The 18898-nt window shown below is 47.6% G+C and overlaps 1 protein-coding gene across 1 annotated transcript in view; it reads left to right on the top strand.

Moving 5' to 3' along the window:
- LOC134908955 (adhesion G protein-coupled receptor F5-like) overlaps positions 1-18898 on the top strand; it is a 183535-nt gene that overhangs the window by 80773 nt on the left and 83864 nt on the right. The window contains exons 8-10 of the mRNA XM_063915239.1: positions 3277-3468; positions 5723-5932; positions 16794-16946. Coding sequence (XP_063771309.1) covers positions 3277-3468; positions 5723-5932; positions 16794-16946 — 555 coding nt within the window. The remainder of the gene's footprint in view (positions 1-3276; positions 3469-5722; positions 5933-16793; positions 16947-18898) is intronic.

Genomic DNA, 18898 nt, shown 5'->3' with positions numbered 1-18898 from the left:
GGAGTGTCCTGGCTCTGTGGCACCTGGTCACTGTAAGCATAAGTGCCGATTTATGTTTTTGCTGGTGGGTGCTCGGCGGGAGGCGGCAGCGGGAAAGAACGGACGGCCGCGGCAGTGACTAATGCCCATTATACATAATGCAACACACCGTAATGCCCATTACACATTGTGCAACACACCGTAATGCCCATTACACATTATGCCACACACCGTAATGCCCATTACACATTATGCAACACACCGTAATGCCCATTACACATTATGCCACACACGGTAATGCCCATTACACATTATGCAACACACCGTAATGCCCATTACACATTTTGCCACACACCGTAATGCCCATTACACATTTTGCCACACACCATAAAGCCCATTACACAATATGCCAAACACCGTAATGCCCATTACGCAATATGCCACACACCGTAATGTCTATTATACATTATGCCACACATCGTAACACTTATTATGCGTTATGCCACACATTAACGCCAATTACATATTATACCACACACAGTTATGACCCTGACACCATTTTATGCCCCACACACAATAATGCCACTTACAAATTATGCCACACAGTAAAGCTTCAAATTACTTTTAAATTACCTGCCTGTTGTCAGGGATCTCATGCTGGTTGCCAAGGGTTTCATGCACATTGTCAGGGGTTTCATGCTCTGGGTTCCATCCTCGCAGGGATCTCCTGTGCATTGGCAGGGGTTTTATGTGCATTGCCAGGGGTCTCCTGCACGTTGCCAGGCGTTTCATGCGTGTTGCCTGGCATTTCATTTGCTTTGCCAGGCGTTTCCTGTTCGTCGCCAGGGGTCACCTGTGTGTTTCCAGGGGTTTCCTGCATGTTGCCAGGGGTCTCCTCTGTGTTGCCAGGGGTTTCCTGCGTGTTGCCCCAATAAAGTTAGGAAGGGTGGGTGAAGGCATCAGTAAGGTTACTGCTAGCCCCTGCAGTAGATTGAGATGCGCTGGGGGCTGCGTAGGCGCTTCCGTACCATAGCAGTGTAAAAAAAACACCCTCTTGAAATGCCTGCTGCTGAGGAGACAGGCGCTAGAGGTCAAATGGGACCTTTAGCGTCTGTCTCCTCCTCGGCGGTGGCCATTTTTGGTTATTTTTTTACACTGCTATGGTACGGAATCGCTTCCGCAGCACCCAGCGCGTCTCAATCTACTGCGGGAACTGCAGCGGCTAGCTTTACTGGGGCAGCAACTCTGTGGGTGCTCCTTGTTTTTTTTGTGGGTGCTCGGGCCCAGGAGCACCCACGGAATCGGCGCCTATGACTGTAAGACGGGCGCAGCAGCTGGGATCAGCCATGGCTGAATTGCGGCTGGATTCCTTAGTGCGGCAACGGCTGCCTGTGATGTCAGACGCCGATGACAGGAGCGAACTCAGTTCATGTAAAGCTGCTGTGTAGGAGACCACAAATAGGTTGAATTCGATGGACAATTGTCTTTTTTCAACCTTAGTTACTATGTTACTATGCTTATGGCGGACCCGTACTGGCCTCAACGCGTTTCGTAGCTAAGTGCTACTTTATACCAGTTCCCACTTCCCACCAGTACTTAAGGACTTCCTGTCTCTGGACTTTATGTTTTTAGTGTGGATCTAAATAAAGTTAAATTTGAATATGATCCTTAAATAAGGATTGGGAACACCAAGCATCTATCCTTGATAAAGTAGCACTTAGCTACGAAACGCGTTTTAGCCAGTACGGGTCCGCCACAAGCAGCTTTGCACTAACTGAGTCAGCTCCCGTCAGCGGTGTCTGACATTACCGGCGGCTGTTGCCACACTGAGGAATCCAGCCGCGATTCAGCCACGGCCGATCTCAGCTGCCGCGGATGTCTTGCAGTGACCAGGTGCCACACAGACGGGACCCTCCTATACAGTGGAATCGGAACACCAAGGACACCACTGGTTAGGGTAAGAGTTAGGTCCAGAGGTAATCATGTTACCTGTTAGAAAAAGACACCCGTCCTATTTTAAACAAATTCAGGACAGGGGGGTAAATAAACTTTTTTTTACCCCCCCCCCCCCCCCCCCCCCCCCCGTCACACACACACCAGCCCCGCACCGCCCGTATCGGCCAGTATGTAGGGCCCTTAACTGTGCTATATGTTCCAATATAGGTGACATAGAAAGAAATGAGGACACCAGTGACTTTGAGATAGTTTTGGAATACAGTAGATCCTAGTGATTTTTCTGGGTGGCAGCTTGAAACGTGATTAATTAGGAAGAGGTGCCAAGTGGGGAGGACCAAGCACCTGGAGTGGAAAGAGATAAAAGGACTATTCATGAAGCAGTGAAAAGAGTGGAGAAGTGAGCCATTGGAGAAGTGCATTCTATAAAATTATACTTGGGGGGGCGTAGCAAATCCACCCCTGCCTCTGTCTACGGAAAGGTAGAGGGGGTGATTCAGACCTGATCGTAGATGTGCTAACTAGTCCGTCCCGCATGTCTTGAAGAGTAGCTCCCAGCCAGCGCAGCTCCTGCGCACTGGCAGGATCTACTCGTCGCTGTAGGGGTCGCAGCGGCTGCGTGTGACATCATGCAGCCACCGTGACCCACACCCACAATGGTCCGGGCACACCTGCATTGCCCGGACCGCACCCCCCCCCCCGCCCAGTGACCGCCTCTGCCTGTCAGTCAGGCAGAGGCGATCGCAGGGCTAACACAGCCGTCGGCGGTCTGGCATGTGCCAGTGCAATGCAGCGCCGGCGCATGCGCAGTTCAGACCTGATCGTTGCTGTGCGAAAACGCACAGCAGCAATCAGGTTTGAATTAGCCCCATAGTTAGCTGATATTATACTACAACACGTCTGTACTGAATGCATATAGGAAACATTTCATAGTATTTTATTGCACTGAAATATAATAAATTGGAAGCAGTGTTGTCATAGCTTTTAGCCGCCATTTTTGGTGTTTGTACTAAATAGACCTCTAAATACTGTAAGCCCCTAAGCCCTACTCAGTATGAGAAAACAAAATTTGCCCTGTGCGGGATAGCAGGATTGCAGCTGCGGTAACCACGCTTGACCTCCTGTACAGGAAAGGTGTTTTTTTATTTAGAAATATTACACTGAACACATAGGGGGGAATTCAATTGTTTGAAAAGTCAGTTGGGTGTCTGTTTTTTTCCTATCTAATAGACAGGGAAAAACAGACACCCAACCGACTTTTCAAACAATTGAATATCCCCCAAATTGAATTTCAGTCCTATTCTCAGCATGTCCAGCTGACTATTTCTGGTTTTCATTTTACAGCAACCTTTACAGCATCACCAAACCGGGCAGTTTCAGCAGGCAAAGTCCTAAGTATCCGCTGCCAAACTTCTTTCACAGCAAACAGCATAGACTTGCAAATACTAATAGATACCACTAGTACGGTTCTAAACAGTACATCCAATACAAACAGCAACACTTTCACAATTAGTAAAACGTCTGCCGCATGGTCCGGTGAGTACAAATAGATATGTTTATATATGGTTCTGTCTAGATCAGAAAGTAATCACTTGTTTAGTTTGATTTCTATTTTCATTTGAATTTGGTGAGGTTTCCCTGTAATAGCAGCAATCTTCCTGACTACCTGTAGATCCTAGCAATCTCCCCGATTGGACCTTACCCGCAATATGTAGCTGTTATATACTTGGAACACCCATACACACTTCCTCATACACTACAACACCCAGTCACCTCCCACCTACACTACACTACACCACATCAACCAGAAATCTCCCCTTATACACTACACCACCCAAACTCCCCCTTGTTACTAAAACACCCATAAACCCCCTCATACACTACAACACAGTCATCCCCCATGCACTACACCACGCAGAAACCCCCTCATACATTACAACACCCAGTCACCCCCTCCTCATGCACTACACCACCTAGACTCCTCCCCATACACTACACCACCCAGACACCTCCCCTCATACACTACAACACCCAGACACCTCCCCACATAACCTACAACATCCAGTCACCCCCCCCCATACACTACAACACCCAGTCACCCCCCCCATGCACTACAACACCCAGTCACAAACCCCCAATGCACTACAACACCCAGTCACCCCTCTCATGCACTACACCACCCAGACAGCCTCTCATACATTACAACACACAGTCACCCCCCCATGCACTACACCACCTAGACTCCTCCCCACACACTACACTACCCAGACACCCTCTCATATACTACAACACCCAGTCCCGTCCCCCCCATACACTACACCACCCAGAAATCCCCTCATATACTGCTACACCCAGTCACTCCCACCTCATGCACTACACCGCCCAGACACCCCCTCATATACTACAACACCCAGACACTTCCCCATACACTACACCACCCAGACACCCCCTCATATACTACAACACCCAGACACCTCCCCCATACACTACACCACCCAGACACCCCCTCATATACTACAACACACAGTCACCCCCCCCCCCACACCTCATGCACTACACCGCCCAGACACCCCCTCAAATAATACAACACCCAGACACCTCCCCCATACACTACACCACCCAGACATCTCCCCATACCCTACACCACCCAGACACCTCCCCATACCCTACACCACCATGCAGAGCTCCCCTCCACCATACCCTGTATACATTGGCATAACCATAATGGGTGCAGGATGTGCCATGCACATGAGTAAATGGTGGTGCAGTGCCTTACATCCTGCACCCAGAACAGACATACTGGGGTAAATTTACTAAGGTGGCAGTTTTTAGAACTGGTGTTGTTGCCCATAGAATCTGATTGGTTGCTATCTATTATCTTCTAGAAGCAGCTAGATAAATGTTAAGTAGAATCTGATTGGTTGCTATGAGCAACATCACCAGTTCTAAAAAAAACTCCCACCTCAGTAAATTGACCCCACTGCATGTGTGTGTGTGCGTGGGGCCTAATTCAGACCTGATTGGTGCTGTGCGTTTTCACACAACAACCAATCAGGTCTGAACTGCGCATGTGCAGGCGCCACAGTGTGCCGGCGCATGCCAGACAGCTGACAGCTGTCTCAGCCCTGCGATCACCTGATTGACAGGCAGAGGGCGCTCGCTCGGCGGGTTTGGCCGCTGTTTAGGGGGTGCCCAGACCATTGGGGGGGCGGGCTGCGACGGCTGCGTGATGTCACACGCAGCCGCTGTGACCCTCACAGCAACAAGTAGCTCCTGCCAGCGTGCAGGAACTACGCTTTCAGGTAGCTACTTCTAAAGTACAAAAGCAGTGTCGCTGTGTGATGCTTTTGTACTTGTGCGTGGGGGGGGGAGGGGTTGAACCTAGTCCCCCCGCATGTCTCTGTGACTGATCGTAGATGTGCTAAATTCAGCACATCTACGATCAGGTCTGAATTAGGCCCTTGGATACGTACGCATACCTCCCAACATGACCCTCTCCAGGAGGGACAGAATGCTCTGCTCCTGGACTTCCCTCTTACTGTATGATTGCCATCACCTGTGCTGAAACACCTTTCTTATCCATTACCTGTTCAACACAGGTGTTGGCAATCATAAATTAAGATAAAAGTCCAGAAGCAGAGCATGGTGTCCCTCCTGGAGAGGGTCATGTTGGGAGGTATGCGTACGTATAGTTACACATATAACACGCATGATGAAATAAGCTTATATGTGACAGTGACTGTGTCCCATGTGTAATTTTCACACCTACATGTGTCATTTTTTTCCAAAGGCATCTTCATATGTATCATCCGTAAGAGCAGTCTGACCAGCTCTGCCAATATAACTGTGGAGATTGTACCATTGCCGAGCAGTGCATCAATACAAGTCTACCCCCTGCAGTCATATGTAGGCACTTCTGGAATAAACCAGCAGCTGAATTGCTGTGTACGTGACGCTAACTATACCATATATTTCACAAATGGCATTACCAACACACCCGGTAAGAGATAATTATATATTCCTCACCCCTCTCCCCATACTTTATGTTATTTCATGGTCACTCCTTAACTCTCTCCGATAGTGAAAGTGCTTTCTGCTTTAGTCCTGCATGTTTTAAACTCCCTAGTGGCTCCTGTCGCTCAGGGACACCCACTCATAGGGCCTGAAGGATGCATTATCGATTGCAGATGTTTTGTTACTGGGCGTGTGCCAAAGCCTCACTGCGCACGCACGGCGATGGATTAATGACAGTGAGCGCACAGTGAATTTGGGGCCGCCTAATTCAGCAAGGATCGCTAAATTGCAAAAACGCATATCGGTTATTGGCAGGGTGCGCATGCGCGAAGACCAAAGTGCGATCACTCTGCAGTTGCAGGCCTAGTGAGCTGCCACCACAAAGTGATTGACAGGAAGTGACTGTTTGTGGAAGGCAACATGGTGTTTGTGGGGAGTGGTTGGGAAAATGCAGGCGTGTCATGGCCGCTTTCGGGGCGTGCATCTGACGTCAGCTGCAATTGCGGCGATGTGAAATATGGTGCCCGGAGCAACTGCAATTGCATTCTTTTGAGTAGGGATGGGTCAGCTCCAACTGTGGACGGTACTTGGTTTCTGCGTATGGATCGCAATTCTGCTAATGCATACAGAGTTGCGATCGCATTGGTGGGCGTCTTTTACTGTTTCTGGTGGTCATTCCGAGTTGTTCGCTCGCTAGCAGTTTTTAGCAGCCATGCAAACGCTATGCCGCCTCCCACTGGGAGTGTAATTTAGCTTAGCAGAAAGTGCGAACGAAAGGATCGCAGAGCGGCGGCAACGTTTTTTTGTGCAGTTTTAGAGTAGCTACAGACCTACTCCTAGCTTGCAATCACTTAGGACTGTTCAGTTCCTGTTTTGACGTCACGAACACGCCCTGCTTTCGCCCAGCCACACCTGCGTTTTTCCGAACACTCCCTGAAAACGGTCAGTTGACACCCAGAAACGCCCACTTCCAGTCGATCACTCTGCGGCCAGCAGTGTGACTGAAAAGTTTCGGTAGACCCTGTGTGAAACTTCTCTGGCCGTTGTAAAATTACGACGCGCGTGCGCATTGCGCCGCATGCGCAGGAGTGCAGTTTTTTTGCCTGATCGCTACACAGCAAACGAATACAGCAAGCGATCAACTCGGAATGACCCCCTCTGTGCGGCTTTTCACATGCGATTTTCAGTAGTAGCAGTTTTGAGAAAATTGCAGTTTCAGTCTCAATAGCGATCCTTATGGAGGGCCTAATTCACTATGGATTGCAGGGTGTGGTTCATAGGGTCGACCCCAATTAGGTCGACAGTGTCTAGGTTAACCACTATTGGTCGACAGTAACTAATTCGACACCCAAAATAGGTCGACACAAGCATTAGGTCGACATGGGAAAAGGTTGACATGGCAAAAGGTTGACATGAGGGTTTTTTTGTGGGGGGTTTTTGTGTTGTTTTCTTCGTAGAGTGACTGGGAAACCCAATTAGTGCACCGTGTTCCCTCGCTCCGCTACCGCTGCGCTCAGCACAGGTTACCGTTCCCCACTGTAGTCCATGTGGATCGTAAAGTGTGAAAAAGTTTTAAAAAAGTAATTTTTTTTTTAAAAACTCAGGTCGACATTTTGTCATGTCGACCTAGTGACCACGTCGACCTAGAAACCCTGTCGACCTAATGCATGTCGACCAACAGTGGTTGACCTAGTGACTGTTGACCGAAGTGTGGTCGACCTAGAGACCGGATACCGGATTGCAAATGCAAAGCTGTTCGCAGCAGCTCTGCAATTGCAGTCTTTAGCAAAGCAAATGCATTTGTTATGCCATCGAATCCCAGGTCGCGATGGTCATCACCGACGGGAGGCTGAGTAAGCTTAATCTTTCTCAGCCTTGCCGTTGCAGTGCGACTTCTGAGGCCAAGTATGACTGCGTCTCGCAATGCTGTCCTTGTCCTCGCTACTCCCGGAAAACGGGAGCGTCACGCGCCCATTTTCCCCAACGCTGGCCGCACCTGTCCCTTCATGCGAACGCCTCTGCTTGTCAATCAAAGTCGTTCGAAATATCTGCATTGCGATTGCAGGATCCATTCTGCACGTGCGTAGGACTCAAACATCAGGGAAATGCAGTAAGGATTGCATCAGCATTCCTTACTGAATTAGCCCATTAGTCATAAAGTGAGTGACCGGTAGTCAGCAGTTGTGGTAAGTAACAGGGGGTAGCTAGAAATAAGCAGAAGTCAGCACCGTTTTCTGGGTGTGCCGTTGTCAGCCGCTGCCAATGCAGCTGGAGTTGCCCAAGTGTATTAGGTGAGACGCTCAGTCTGAGACAGCGTAGGGTAGCTAATAGGTCTGGTAAGGCGAAGGATGTGCCAAATTTGTCCGCTTTTGTAGGTACTGTATGTAAGTGCTTGATGTGTGATGCCGGCAGTGGGTGTTTCTGTGCACAAGACAGCGGCTGGCTCATTAGCATATATATTTCGGGAGTACACTGCATCCTCTGAATCAGACCCTTAGTGACCAGTGTAGAGAGCACTATGGCATATGTGAACTGGGGGCACTAAGTATGTTTTACACATTTGTGATGCCTGGCATCAGCCCCCAGGTAGCAGGACCATAGGGGTGGTCTTCAGTTTGCCAACTGTCGGGATCCCGGCGCACAGTTTACCGGCGCCAGAATCCCGACAGCCGGCATACTGACACTTTTTCTCCCTCTTGGGGGTCCACGACCCCCCTGGAGGGAGAATAGATAGCATGGCGCGTCACCGTGCCCGCAGCGTGGCGGGCGCAGCGAGCCCGCAAAGGGCTCACTTGCGCTCACCCAGCTGTCTGTATGCCGGCGGTTGGGATTCCGGCGCCGGTATGCTGGCCGCCAGGAGCCCGGCCGCCGGCATTCCCTACTACACCCGGGCCATAGACTTCAACAACACATAAGAATGCCCCACCACTCATATGTGCAAAACATCAAAGCAACAGGTTAGTAATTATACAGCCAAAAGTCACCACCCATAAAGAAGAGGGGGGTGGGGTCCTGGCTCAAGGTAAAGGGTGTGCGGATGATAGGTCGGTAGTCAAAATGTCGACACGATATGGTCAAAAAGGTTGACAGGTTCAAATGGTTGACATGGCAGTGATCGACACAACATGTGGTCAACACAAGTTTTTTCAAATTTTGATTTTTTTTTTTACTTTTTCATACGTGGACTACGACTGGGAACGGTAACTCGCCTGAAACATGGCAAGCGAAGTGTTAAACTAATTGGGGTTTTATATGTTGAAACCTACAATCTCACACCTAAAAAATATAAAAAAAACTCATGCCTTTTCATGTATCGACTTTTTCACATCAACCTTGTGCATGTCGACCTTTTATGGTCGACCTAGTCGACACTGAAGAGCTTTTGAGCTATAACCAAGGTAAAGACCAAAAAAAATAAAAAAAATATGGAGGTGCCGATAGATAACCAGGTCTTGCTAATAGGAGAAAAACTAAAATCTCCTGAGGTGCCGCACAGTGGTGCAATGAGCAGTTACAGCCCCTGCCCATCTCTCCAGAGGGGGCACAAGTCCGTGAGTTATCGGTCTGAATATATCTCTTATAACTAATTTTACAGAGAACCAACTCCCCACTTACCAGCACATCCCGTAACCATAGTGCCCATTATTTCAAGCAGAAGATTCCTGTTCAAACCATTCCTAACACACTCCGAAGGGCAAGATGCAATGCACCAAGAACCATTCTTGTAGGAGCCAAAGTCGTGAAGAAGGCCACATCCATAAAAAGTTGCAGTTGGGCATTGCTATGAGGGCGATCCGGCCAAAACAAGATCCCATTAAACTGTGACGAATACCAGCGGCAGTGATCCCTCATAAGTTCTGTGGACATCCTGCAAAGGACTCTTCCCATGCGGGCAAAATAATTAAAAAGCCAACAAAGACTGTCGCTGCAACTTACACGCAGCCAAAGCCTAAACTATGGCTGACAGGAGCTTAACTACAGACGTGTCCACATACACCTATCTTCAAATTTAAAATGATCACATTTGGCGCACCACGAAAAATGCAACAAAACCTGATCGTGAGTCTGTTTCGTTCAATAATTTGCACACTGCTAATGTGACAAAATAACAAACACCTACCCTATTTACTACCAGTGTACTTGCGTTCTATAGCTGGGCGAAAAAGATGGTAACATGAGGAAATAGGTAAGAGAACATCCATGTCCCTATATACATGAATGAAATGACACCAAGCTGATATCAATAGTCAACGACTGTAATGCCAGACCGGAACAGAGATGAGGCTTTTTGGTTCTATGTTGCATTGCCAGGGAGGCATCAGCTGTGTGTCATATCAATCATATGTACTAGAACATGGACTTTACCTGGGACTATACACCATAGTTACCTACTTTCTGGCAGCCCTCTCCGGGAGAGAGCTGCCAGGTTGGCTCAGTGGAGGGGCTGTCCGGGACGATGATGAGAGGAGGGGGCGGGGAGGAGGCGGAATGGGGCATGGTGGAGGCAGATCGGAGGCGGTACGAGGGCGGGGGTTACAGCGATAACACGTTTAAGCCACGCCCCCGCTCTGTAATGCCGCTATAACTGGCATTTTCCAGCAGGGGGCGTGACTACGATGACGCGATTCTTGTTGAATCGCGTCATCGAGTGCCTGGACCGCCCACTTTACTCTCAAAGTGGGCGGACGGGCAGGAGGGCAGTGAAAAGTCGGGAGACTTGTCTGCTCTTCCGTGGGGCCGGGAGGGTCACCCGATTTTCGGGAGCCTCCCGGCCATTCCGGGGGAGTAGGCAAGTATGCTATACACCCTGAGATAGGCCGTAGTAAAGCAGGTGAAACGCGTTGGTAATGTCAAAAGGGGAGGAAAAGAAGACTCTTGTGTGGGTGCACTCTTGTAATAGATCAGAGAAGATGGATAGGTAAGTAGAGATGAGCGCCTGAAATTTTTCGGGTTTTGTGTTTTGGTTTTGGGTTCGGTTCCGCGGCCGTGTTTTGGGTTCGAACGCGTTTTGGCAAAACCTCACCGAATTATTTTTGTCGGATTCGGGTGTGTTTTGGATTCGGGTGTTTTTTTCCAAAAACACTAAAAAACAGCTTAAATCATAGAATTTGGGGGTCATTTTGATCCCAAAGTATTATTAACCTCAAAAACCATAATTTACACTCATTTTCAGTCTATTCTGAATACCTCACACCTCACAATATTATTTTTAGTCCTAAAATTTGCACCGAGGTCGCTGTGTGAGTAAGATAAGCGACCCTAGTGGCCGACACAAACACCGGGCCCATCTAGGAGTGGCACTGCAGTGTCACGCAGGATGTCCCTTCCAAAAAACCCTCCCCAAACAGCACATGACGCAAAGAAAAAAAGAGGCGCAATGAGGTAGCTGTGTGAGTAAGATTAGCGACCCTAGTGGCCGACACAAACACCGGGCCCATCTAGGAGTGGCACTGCAGTGTCACGCAGGATGTCCCTTCCAAAAAACCCTCCCCAATCAGCACATGATGCAAAGAAAAAGAAAAGAAAAAAGAGGTGCAAGATGGAATTATCCTTGGGCCCTCCCACCCACCCTTATGTTGTATAAACAAAACAGGACATGCACACTTTAACCAACCCATCATTTCAGTGACAGGGTCTGCCACACGACTGTGACTGATATGACGGGTTGGTTTGGACCCCCCCCAAAAAAGAAGCAATTAATCTCTCCTTGCACAAACTGGCTCTACAGAGGCAAGATGTCCACCTCATCTTCACCCTCCGATATATCACCGTGTACATCCCCCTCCTCACAGATTATCAATTCGTCCCCACTGGAATCCACCATCTCAGCTCCCTGTGTACTTTGTGGAGGCAATTGCTGCTGGTCAATGTCTCCGCGGAGGAATTGATTATAATTCATTTTAATGAACATCATCTTCTCCACATTTTCTGGATGTAACCTCGTACGCCGATTGCTGACAAGGTGAGCGGCGGCACTAAACACTCTTTCGGAGTACACACTTGTGGGAGGGCAACTTAGGTAGAATAAAGCCAGTTTGTGCAAGGGCCTCCAAATTGCCTCTTTTTCCTGCCAGTATAAGTACGGACTGTGTGACGTGCCTACTTGGATGCGGTCACTCATATAATCCTCCACCATTCTATCAATGTTGAGAGAATCATATGCAGTGACAGTAGACGACATGTCCGTAATCGTTGTCAGGTCCTTCAGTCCGGACCAGATGTCAGCATCAGCAGTCGCTCCAGACTGCCCTGCATCACCGCCAGCGGGTGGGCTCGGAATTCTGAGCCTTTTCCTCGCACCCCCAGTTGCGGGAGAATGTGAAGGAGGAGATGTTGACAGGTCGCGTTCCGCTTGACTTGACAATTTTGTCACCAGCAGGTCTTTCAACCCCAGCAGACCTGTGTCTGCCGGAAAGAGAGATCCAAGGTAGGCTTTAAATCTAGGATCGAGCACGGTGGCCAAAATGTAGTGCTCTGATTTCAACAGATTGACCACCCGTGAATCCTTGTTAAGCGAATTAAGGGCTGCATCCACAAGTCCCACATGCCTAGCGGAATCGCTCCGTGTTAGCTCCTTCTTCAATGCCTCCAGCTTCTTCTGCAAAAGCCTGATGAGGGGAATGACCTGACTCAGGCTGGCAGTGTCTGAACTGACTTCACGTGTGGCAAGTTCAAAGGGCATCAGAACCTTGCACAACGTTGAAATCATTCTCCACTGCACTTGAGACAGGTGCATTCCATCTCCTATATCGTGCTCAATTGTATAGGCTTGAATGGCCTTTTGCTGCTCCTCCAACCTCTGAAGCATATAGAGGGTTGAATTCCACCTCGTTACCACTTCTTGCTTCAGATGATGGCAGGGCAGGTTCAGTAGTTTTTGGTGGTGCTCCAGTCTTCTGTACGTGGTGCCTGTACGCCGAAAGTGTCCCGCAATTTTTCTGGCCACCGACAGCATCTCTTGCACGCCCCTGTCGTTTTTAAAAAAATTCTGCACCACCAAATTCAAGGTATGTGCAAAACATGGGACGTGCTGGAATTTGCCCATATTTAATGCACACACAATATTGCTGGCGTTGTCCGATGCCACAAATCCACAGGAGAGTCCAATTGGGGTAAGCCATTCCGCGATGATCTTCCTCAGTTGCCGTAAGAGGTTTTCAGCTGTGTGCGTATTCTGGAAAGCGGTGATACAAAGCGTAGCCTGCCTAGGAAAGAGTTGGCGTTTGCGAGATGCTGCTACTGGTGCCGCCGCTGCTGTTCTTGCGGCGGGAGTCCATACATCTACCCAGTGGGCTGTCACAGTCATATAGTCCTGACCCTGCCCTGCTCCACTTGTCCACATGTCCGTGGTTAAGTGGACATTGGGTACAACTGCATTTTTTAGGGCACTGGTGAGTCTTTTTCTGACGTCCGTGTACATTCTCGGTATCGCCTGCCTAGAGAAGTGGAACCTAGATGGTATTTGGTAACGGGGGCACACTGCCTCAATAAATTGTCTAGTTCCCTGTGAACTAACGGCGGATACCGGACGCACGTCTAACACCAACATAGTTGTCAAGGACTCAGTTATCCGCTTTGCAGTAGGATGACTGCTGTGATATTTCATCTTCCTCGCAAAGGACTGTTGAACAGTCAATTGCTTACTGGAAGTAGTACAAGTGGGCTTACGACTTCCCCTCTGGGATGACCATCGACTCCCAGCGGCAACAACAGCAGCGCCAGCAGCAGTAGGCGTTACACGCAAGGATGCATCGGAGGAATCCCAGGCAGGAGAGGACTCGTCAGACTTGCCAGTGACATGGCCTGCAGGACTATTGGCATTCCTGGGGAAGGAGGAAATTGACACTGAGGGAGTTGGTGGGGTGGTTTGCGTGAGCTTGGTTACAAGAGGAAGGGATTTACTGGTCAGTGGACTGCTTCCGCTGTCACCCAAAGTTTTTGAACTTGTCACTGACTTATTATGAATGCGCTGCAGGTGACGTATAAGGGAGGATGTTCCGAGGTGGTTAACGTCCTTACCCCTACTTATTACAGCTTGACAAAGGGAACACACGGCTTGACACCTGTTGTCCGCATTTCTGGTGAAATACCTCCACACCGAAGAGCTGATTTTTTTGGTATTTTCACCTGGCATGTCAACGGCCATATTCCTCCCACGGACAACAGGTGTCTCCCCGGGTGCCTGACTTAAACAAACCACCTCACCATCAGAATCCTCCTGGTCAATTTCCTCCCCAGCGCCAGCAACACCCATATCCTCCTCATCCTGGTGTACTTCAACACTGACATCTTCAATCTGACTATCAGGAACTGGACTGCGGGTGCTCCTTCCAGCACTTGCAGGGGGCGTGCAAATGGTGGAAGGCGCATGCTCTTCACGTCCAGTGTTGGGAAGGTCAGGCATCGCAACCGACACAATTGGACTCTCCTTGTGGATTTGGGATTTCAAAGAATGCACAGTTCTTTGCGGTGCTTTTGCCAGCTTGAGTCTTTTCAGTTTTCTAGCGAGAGGCTGAGTGCTTCCATCCTCATGTGAAGCTGAACCACTAGCCATGAACATAGGCCAGGGCCTCAGCCGTTCCTTGCCACTCCGTGTGGTAAATGGCATATTGGCAAGTTTACGCTTCTCCTCCGACAATTTTATTTTAGGTTTTGGAGTCCTTTTTTTTCTGATATTTGGTGTTTTGGATTTGACATGCTCTGTACTATGACATTGGGCATCGGCCTTGGCAGACGACGTTGCTGGCATTTCATCGTCTCGGCCATGACTAGTGGCAGCAGCTTCAGCACGAGGTGGAAGTGGATCTTGATCTTTCCCTAATTTTGGAACCTCAACATTTTTGTTCTCCATATTTTATAGGCAGAACTAAAAGGCACCTCAGGTAAACAATGGAGATGGATGGATTGGATACTAGTATACAATTATGGACGGACTGCCACGGTTAGGTGGTATAAAAAAACCACGGTTAGGTGGTATATAATACAATTATGGATGGACGGACTGCCTGCCGAGTGCCGACACAGAGGTAGCCACAGCCGTGAACTACCGCACTGTACACTGGTTGATAAAGAGATAGTAGTATACTCGTAACAACTAGTATGACGACGGTATAAAGAATGAAAAAAAAACCACGGTTAGGTGGTATATATTATAATACAATTATGGTTGGACGGACTGCCTGCCGAGTGCCGACACAGAGGTAGCCACAGCCGTGAACTACCGCACTGTACACTGGTTGATAAAGAGATAGTAGTATACTCGTAACAACTAGTATGACGACGGTATAAAGAATGAAAAAAAAACCACGGTTAGGTGGTATATATTATAATACAATTATGGTTGGACGGACTGCCTGCCGAGTGCCGACACAGAGGTAGCCACAGCCGTGAACTACCGCACTGTACACTGGTTGATAAAGAGATAGTAGTATACTCGTAACAACTAGTATGACGACGGTATAAAGAATGAAAAAAAAACCACGGTTAGGTGGTATATAATACAATTATGGATGGACGGACTGCCTGCCGAGTGCCGACACAGAGGTAGCCACAGCCGTGAACTACCGCACTGTACACTGGTTGATAAAGAGATAGTAGTATACTCGTAACAACTAGTATGACGACGGTATAAAGAATGAAAAAAAAACCACGGTTAGGTGGTATATATTATAATACAATTATGGATGGACGGACTGCCTGCCGAGTGCCGACACAGAGGTAGCCACAGCCGTGAACTACCGCACTGTACTGTGTCTGCTGCTAATATAGACTGGTTGATAAAGAGATAGTATACAATACTACTAATATACTGGTGGTCAGGCACTGGTCACCACTAGTCACACTGGCAGTGGCACTCCTGCAGCAAAAGTGTGCACTGTTTAATTTTAATATAATATTATTTATCATGTACTCCTGGCTCCTGCTATAACAACCTGCAGTGCTCCCCAGTCTCCCCCACAATTATAAGCTTTATATACAATACATTGATGTGCAGCACACTGGGCTGATCAGTGCACACAGACTGAGTCACTGTGTGACTGTGTATCGTTTTTTTCAGGCAGAGAACGGATATATTAAATAAAACAAACAACTGCACTGTCTCTGGTGGTCACTGGTCACTGTGGTCGTCAGTCACTAAACTCTGTCTGCACTCTCTTCTAATCTACAGTATCACAGCAATCTCTCTCTCTCTCTCTCTCTTCTAAATCTAATCTAAATGGAGAGGACGCCAGCCACGTCCTCTCCCTATCAATCTCAATGCACGTGTGAAAATGGCGGCGACGCGCGGCTCCTTATATAGAATCCGAGTCTCGCGAGAATCCGACAGCGTCATGATGACGTTCGGGCGCGCTCGGGTTAACCGAGCAAGGCGGGAAGATCCGAGTCGCTCGGACCCGTGAAAAAAAAAGTGAAGTTCGTGCGGGTTCGGATTCAAAGAAACCGAACCCGCTCATCTCTATAGGTAAGTAGATAAAAATATGGTTTTATTAGGTATATTAAAAATGGATAAGTGTATCCAACGAAACAAACAATACTGAAGACAAATAATAAACAGTATAAGGTTCAAAAAATTCAAGAGATTCCAAAAATTGTGGTCCAATACACGTGACAGTTCTGTCAATTTATTCGTGATTTTTTTTTATCATATTTTTATCCACTTAATCTATTATCTTGTGTCCAAAAAAATCACGAATAAATTTACAGACCTGTCACCAGAAGGTGGAGGCAGTTTGTGATCTAGGCCACAATTCATGACAATATAACCATGAAATTCACTTTATCACCAGAAATGTAATCATAGAGCACAAAATAATAAATATAGTCTTACTGTGTATATTTTATTACAGCTACAAATTCTGCAAAACTTGTAGATCAGACTTGTTATATGTATAACCTGTACATCAGCGGTGGAGCTACAGGAAACACAACTATAAACTGCGTGGTCGTCAACTTGCTGGGTGACAGAGCCACTAGTGCGAATATGATCATAAGTCCTGTCGGTAAGAAAAAGTTTCTTATATCCATTCATACAGTAATCTAAGCATAAATATCATACATAATATAAGTATAATTTGCATTCCATTGCTCAATGCTCTATACCATACTGATGTAGAATATTATGAATAGGGTAATGTTGAGCACTCAGGCGTATTTACATCAAATAGGCGAGTGCTGGCTGGACCGTGACACTTCCATATAACAAACACAGCTAAATTATGAGGCAGAAGCATAAAATGAAAAAAAAAAAATGTCTCTGTATTTTCAGAATATTAAATGTGATGTCATGATGTGTCAGGAGAGGAAGCCGTAAGTCGGGGGCAGTGGCATAAAGGGGGGGCAGTGCACGAGGGAACTCGTTTCCTCAGTGACTAAACTACTGTCGCGTCCTTCAGTTGATACAGTATACAGTAGGTGGCATGGTGTGTAATAGGTATCCAGATGGTACATAGGCAGTAAATAGATAATAGGTAGATACCCGCTGGTCGATAGGTTCAAAAGATCAACAGAGTCAAAAAGTCGATAGTTAAATGGTCAACATGAACTTAGATCAACAGAGTCAACAGGTCAACATGGAAACCAGAGCAGGACACTCTCCCCTAACATAAACATCCCTTTTTGCAACCCATACCTCCTTCCTATAGGAAGGAGTGGACATCTATGAACAAACGACATCTGAAGATGGCAAAGGTTCCCACTGTCAAATTCCAAAAATGTAGTATTTTTGGAGCATGGTCAATTTTGGTCCTCATGCAGTAGTATGAGGGCTGAAAGGTAAGCAGCAGGTATCCGTGATATTTCCTGTATTACCTTTATGATGATTGGCCCCAGTATTTAATTTCTAGAAAATTTTAATTTTTACCTACTTTTGTAGTAATGAAGGGATAATAAATAGACCCCAATATGTTAAGGCACCCATTAATCCCATGAATTGAGGCATTTTCCCTGATTCCCCATTGCCAGGAATATTCACCAGGTTTATAGATCACAATTCCTTGATCCTGACCCAAAATGGTCAGGATTGGCAAATCAGTGATTTTAACATGAAGAATTTTACAAATTCCTGATAGATCAACGATCATCGATGGCCACTGATCGACGGCTCTGATTGGTGGTTCTGGTTGGGTCAGGGAAATTGCAGCTAAATGTATGAGGGCCTTTACTTGTACCTTTAAAGTATTACAGTACTATTTTCTTTTAACTGGATTGTGTTCAAAATGTTATCTTTGCTGCGATGTGAAAGCTTGTCAGCTTCACAGAATTCATAAGCAATATGTAAATGTAAGATTATTTCAAGTATGGTTGACTGTAGGTAAGTTAACACTAACTAAATGCTATCCCTAACTGCAGCCTACCCCTAACTTTAACGTCAGCCTATGCCTAACCCTAACTGCTACCTACCCCTAACCCTAATCCTAACTGCAGCCTACACCTAACCGAAGCCTATGCCTAAACCTAACTGCTGCCTACCCCTAACTCTATCTGCAGCCTACCCCTAACCCTAACAGCAGCCTACCCCTAACTGCAGCCTACCCCTAACAGCAGCCTGACCCTAATCCTAACTGCAGCCTACCCCTAACCCAATCTGCAACCTAACCCTAAGAGCAGCCTACCCCTAACTCTAATCCTAACTGCAGCCTAACCCTAACTGCTGCCTACCCTAACCCTAATCGTAACTGCAGCCTATGCCAAACTCTAACTGCTGCCTACCCCTAACCCTAAAAGCAGCCTACCCCTAACCTTAACTACAGCCTACCCCTAACTGTAGCCTACCCCTGACCCTAACAGCAGCCTACCCCTAACCCTAACAGCAGCCTACCCCTAACCCTAACTGCAGCCTATGCCTAACCGTAACTGCAGCCTAGCCCTAACCCTAAAAGCAGCCTACCCCTAACCTTAACTACAGCCTACCCCTAACTGTAACCTACCCCTAACCCTAACAGCAGCCTACCCC

This window comes from Pseudophryne corroboree, chromosome 4, assembly GCF_028390025.1.
Source record: "Pseudophryne corroboree isolate aPseCor3 chromosome 4, aPseCor3.hap2, whole genome shotgun sequence".
Lineage (NCBI taxonomy): Eukaryota > Metazoa > Chordata > Amphibia > Anura > Myobatrachidae > Pseudophryne > Pseudophryne corroboree.
Note: the sequence above shows the minus strand (reverse complement) of the source record. Positions and strands in the feature narration are given on the sequence as shown.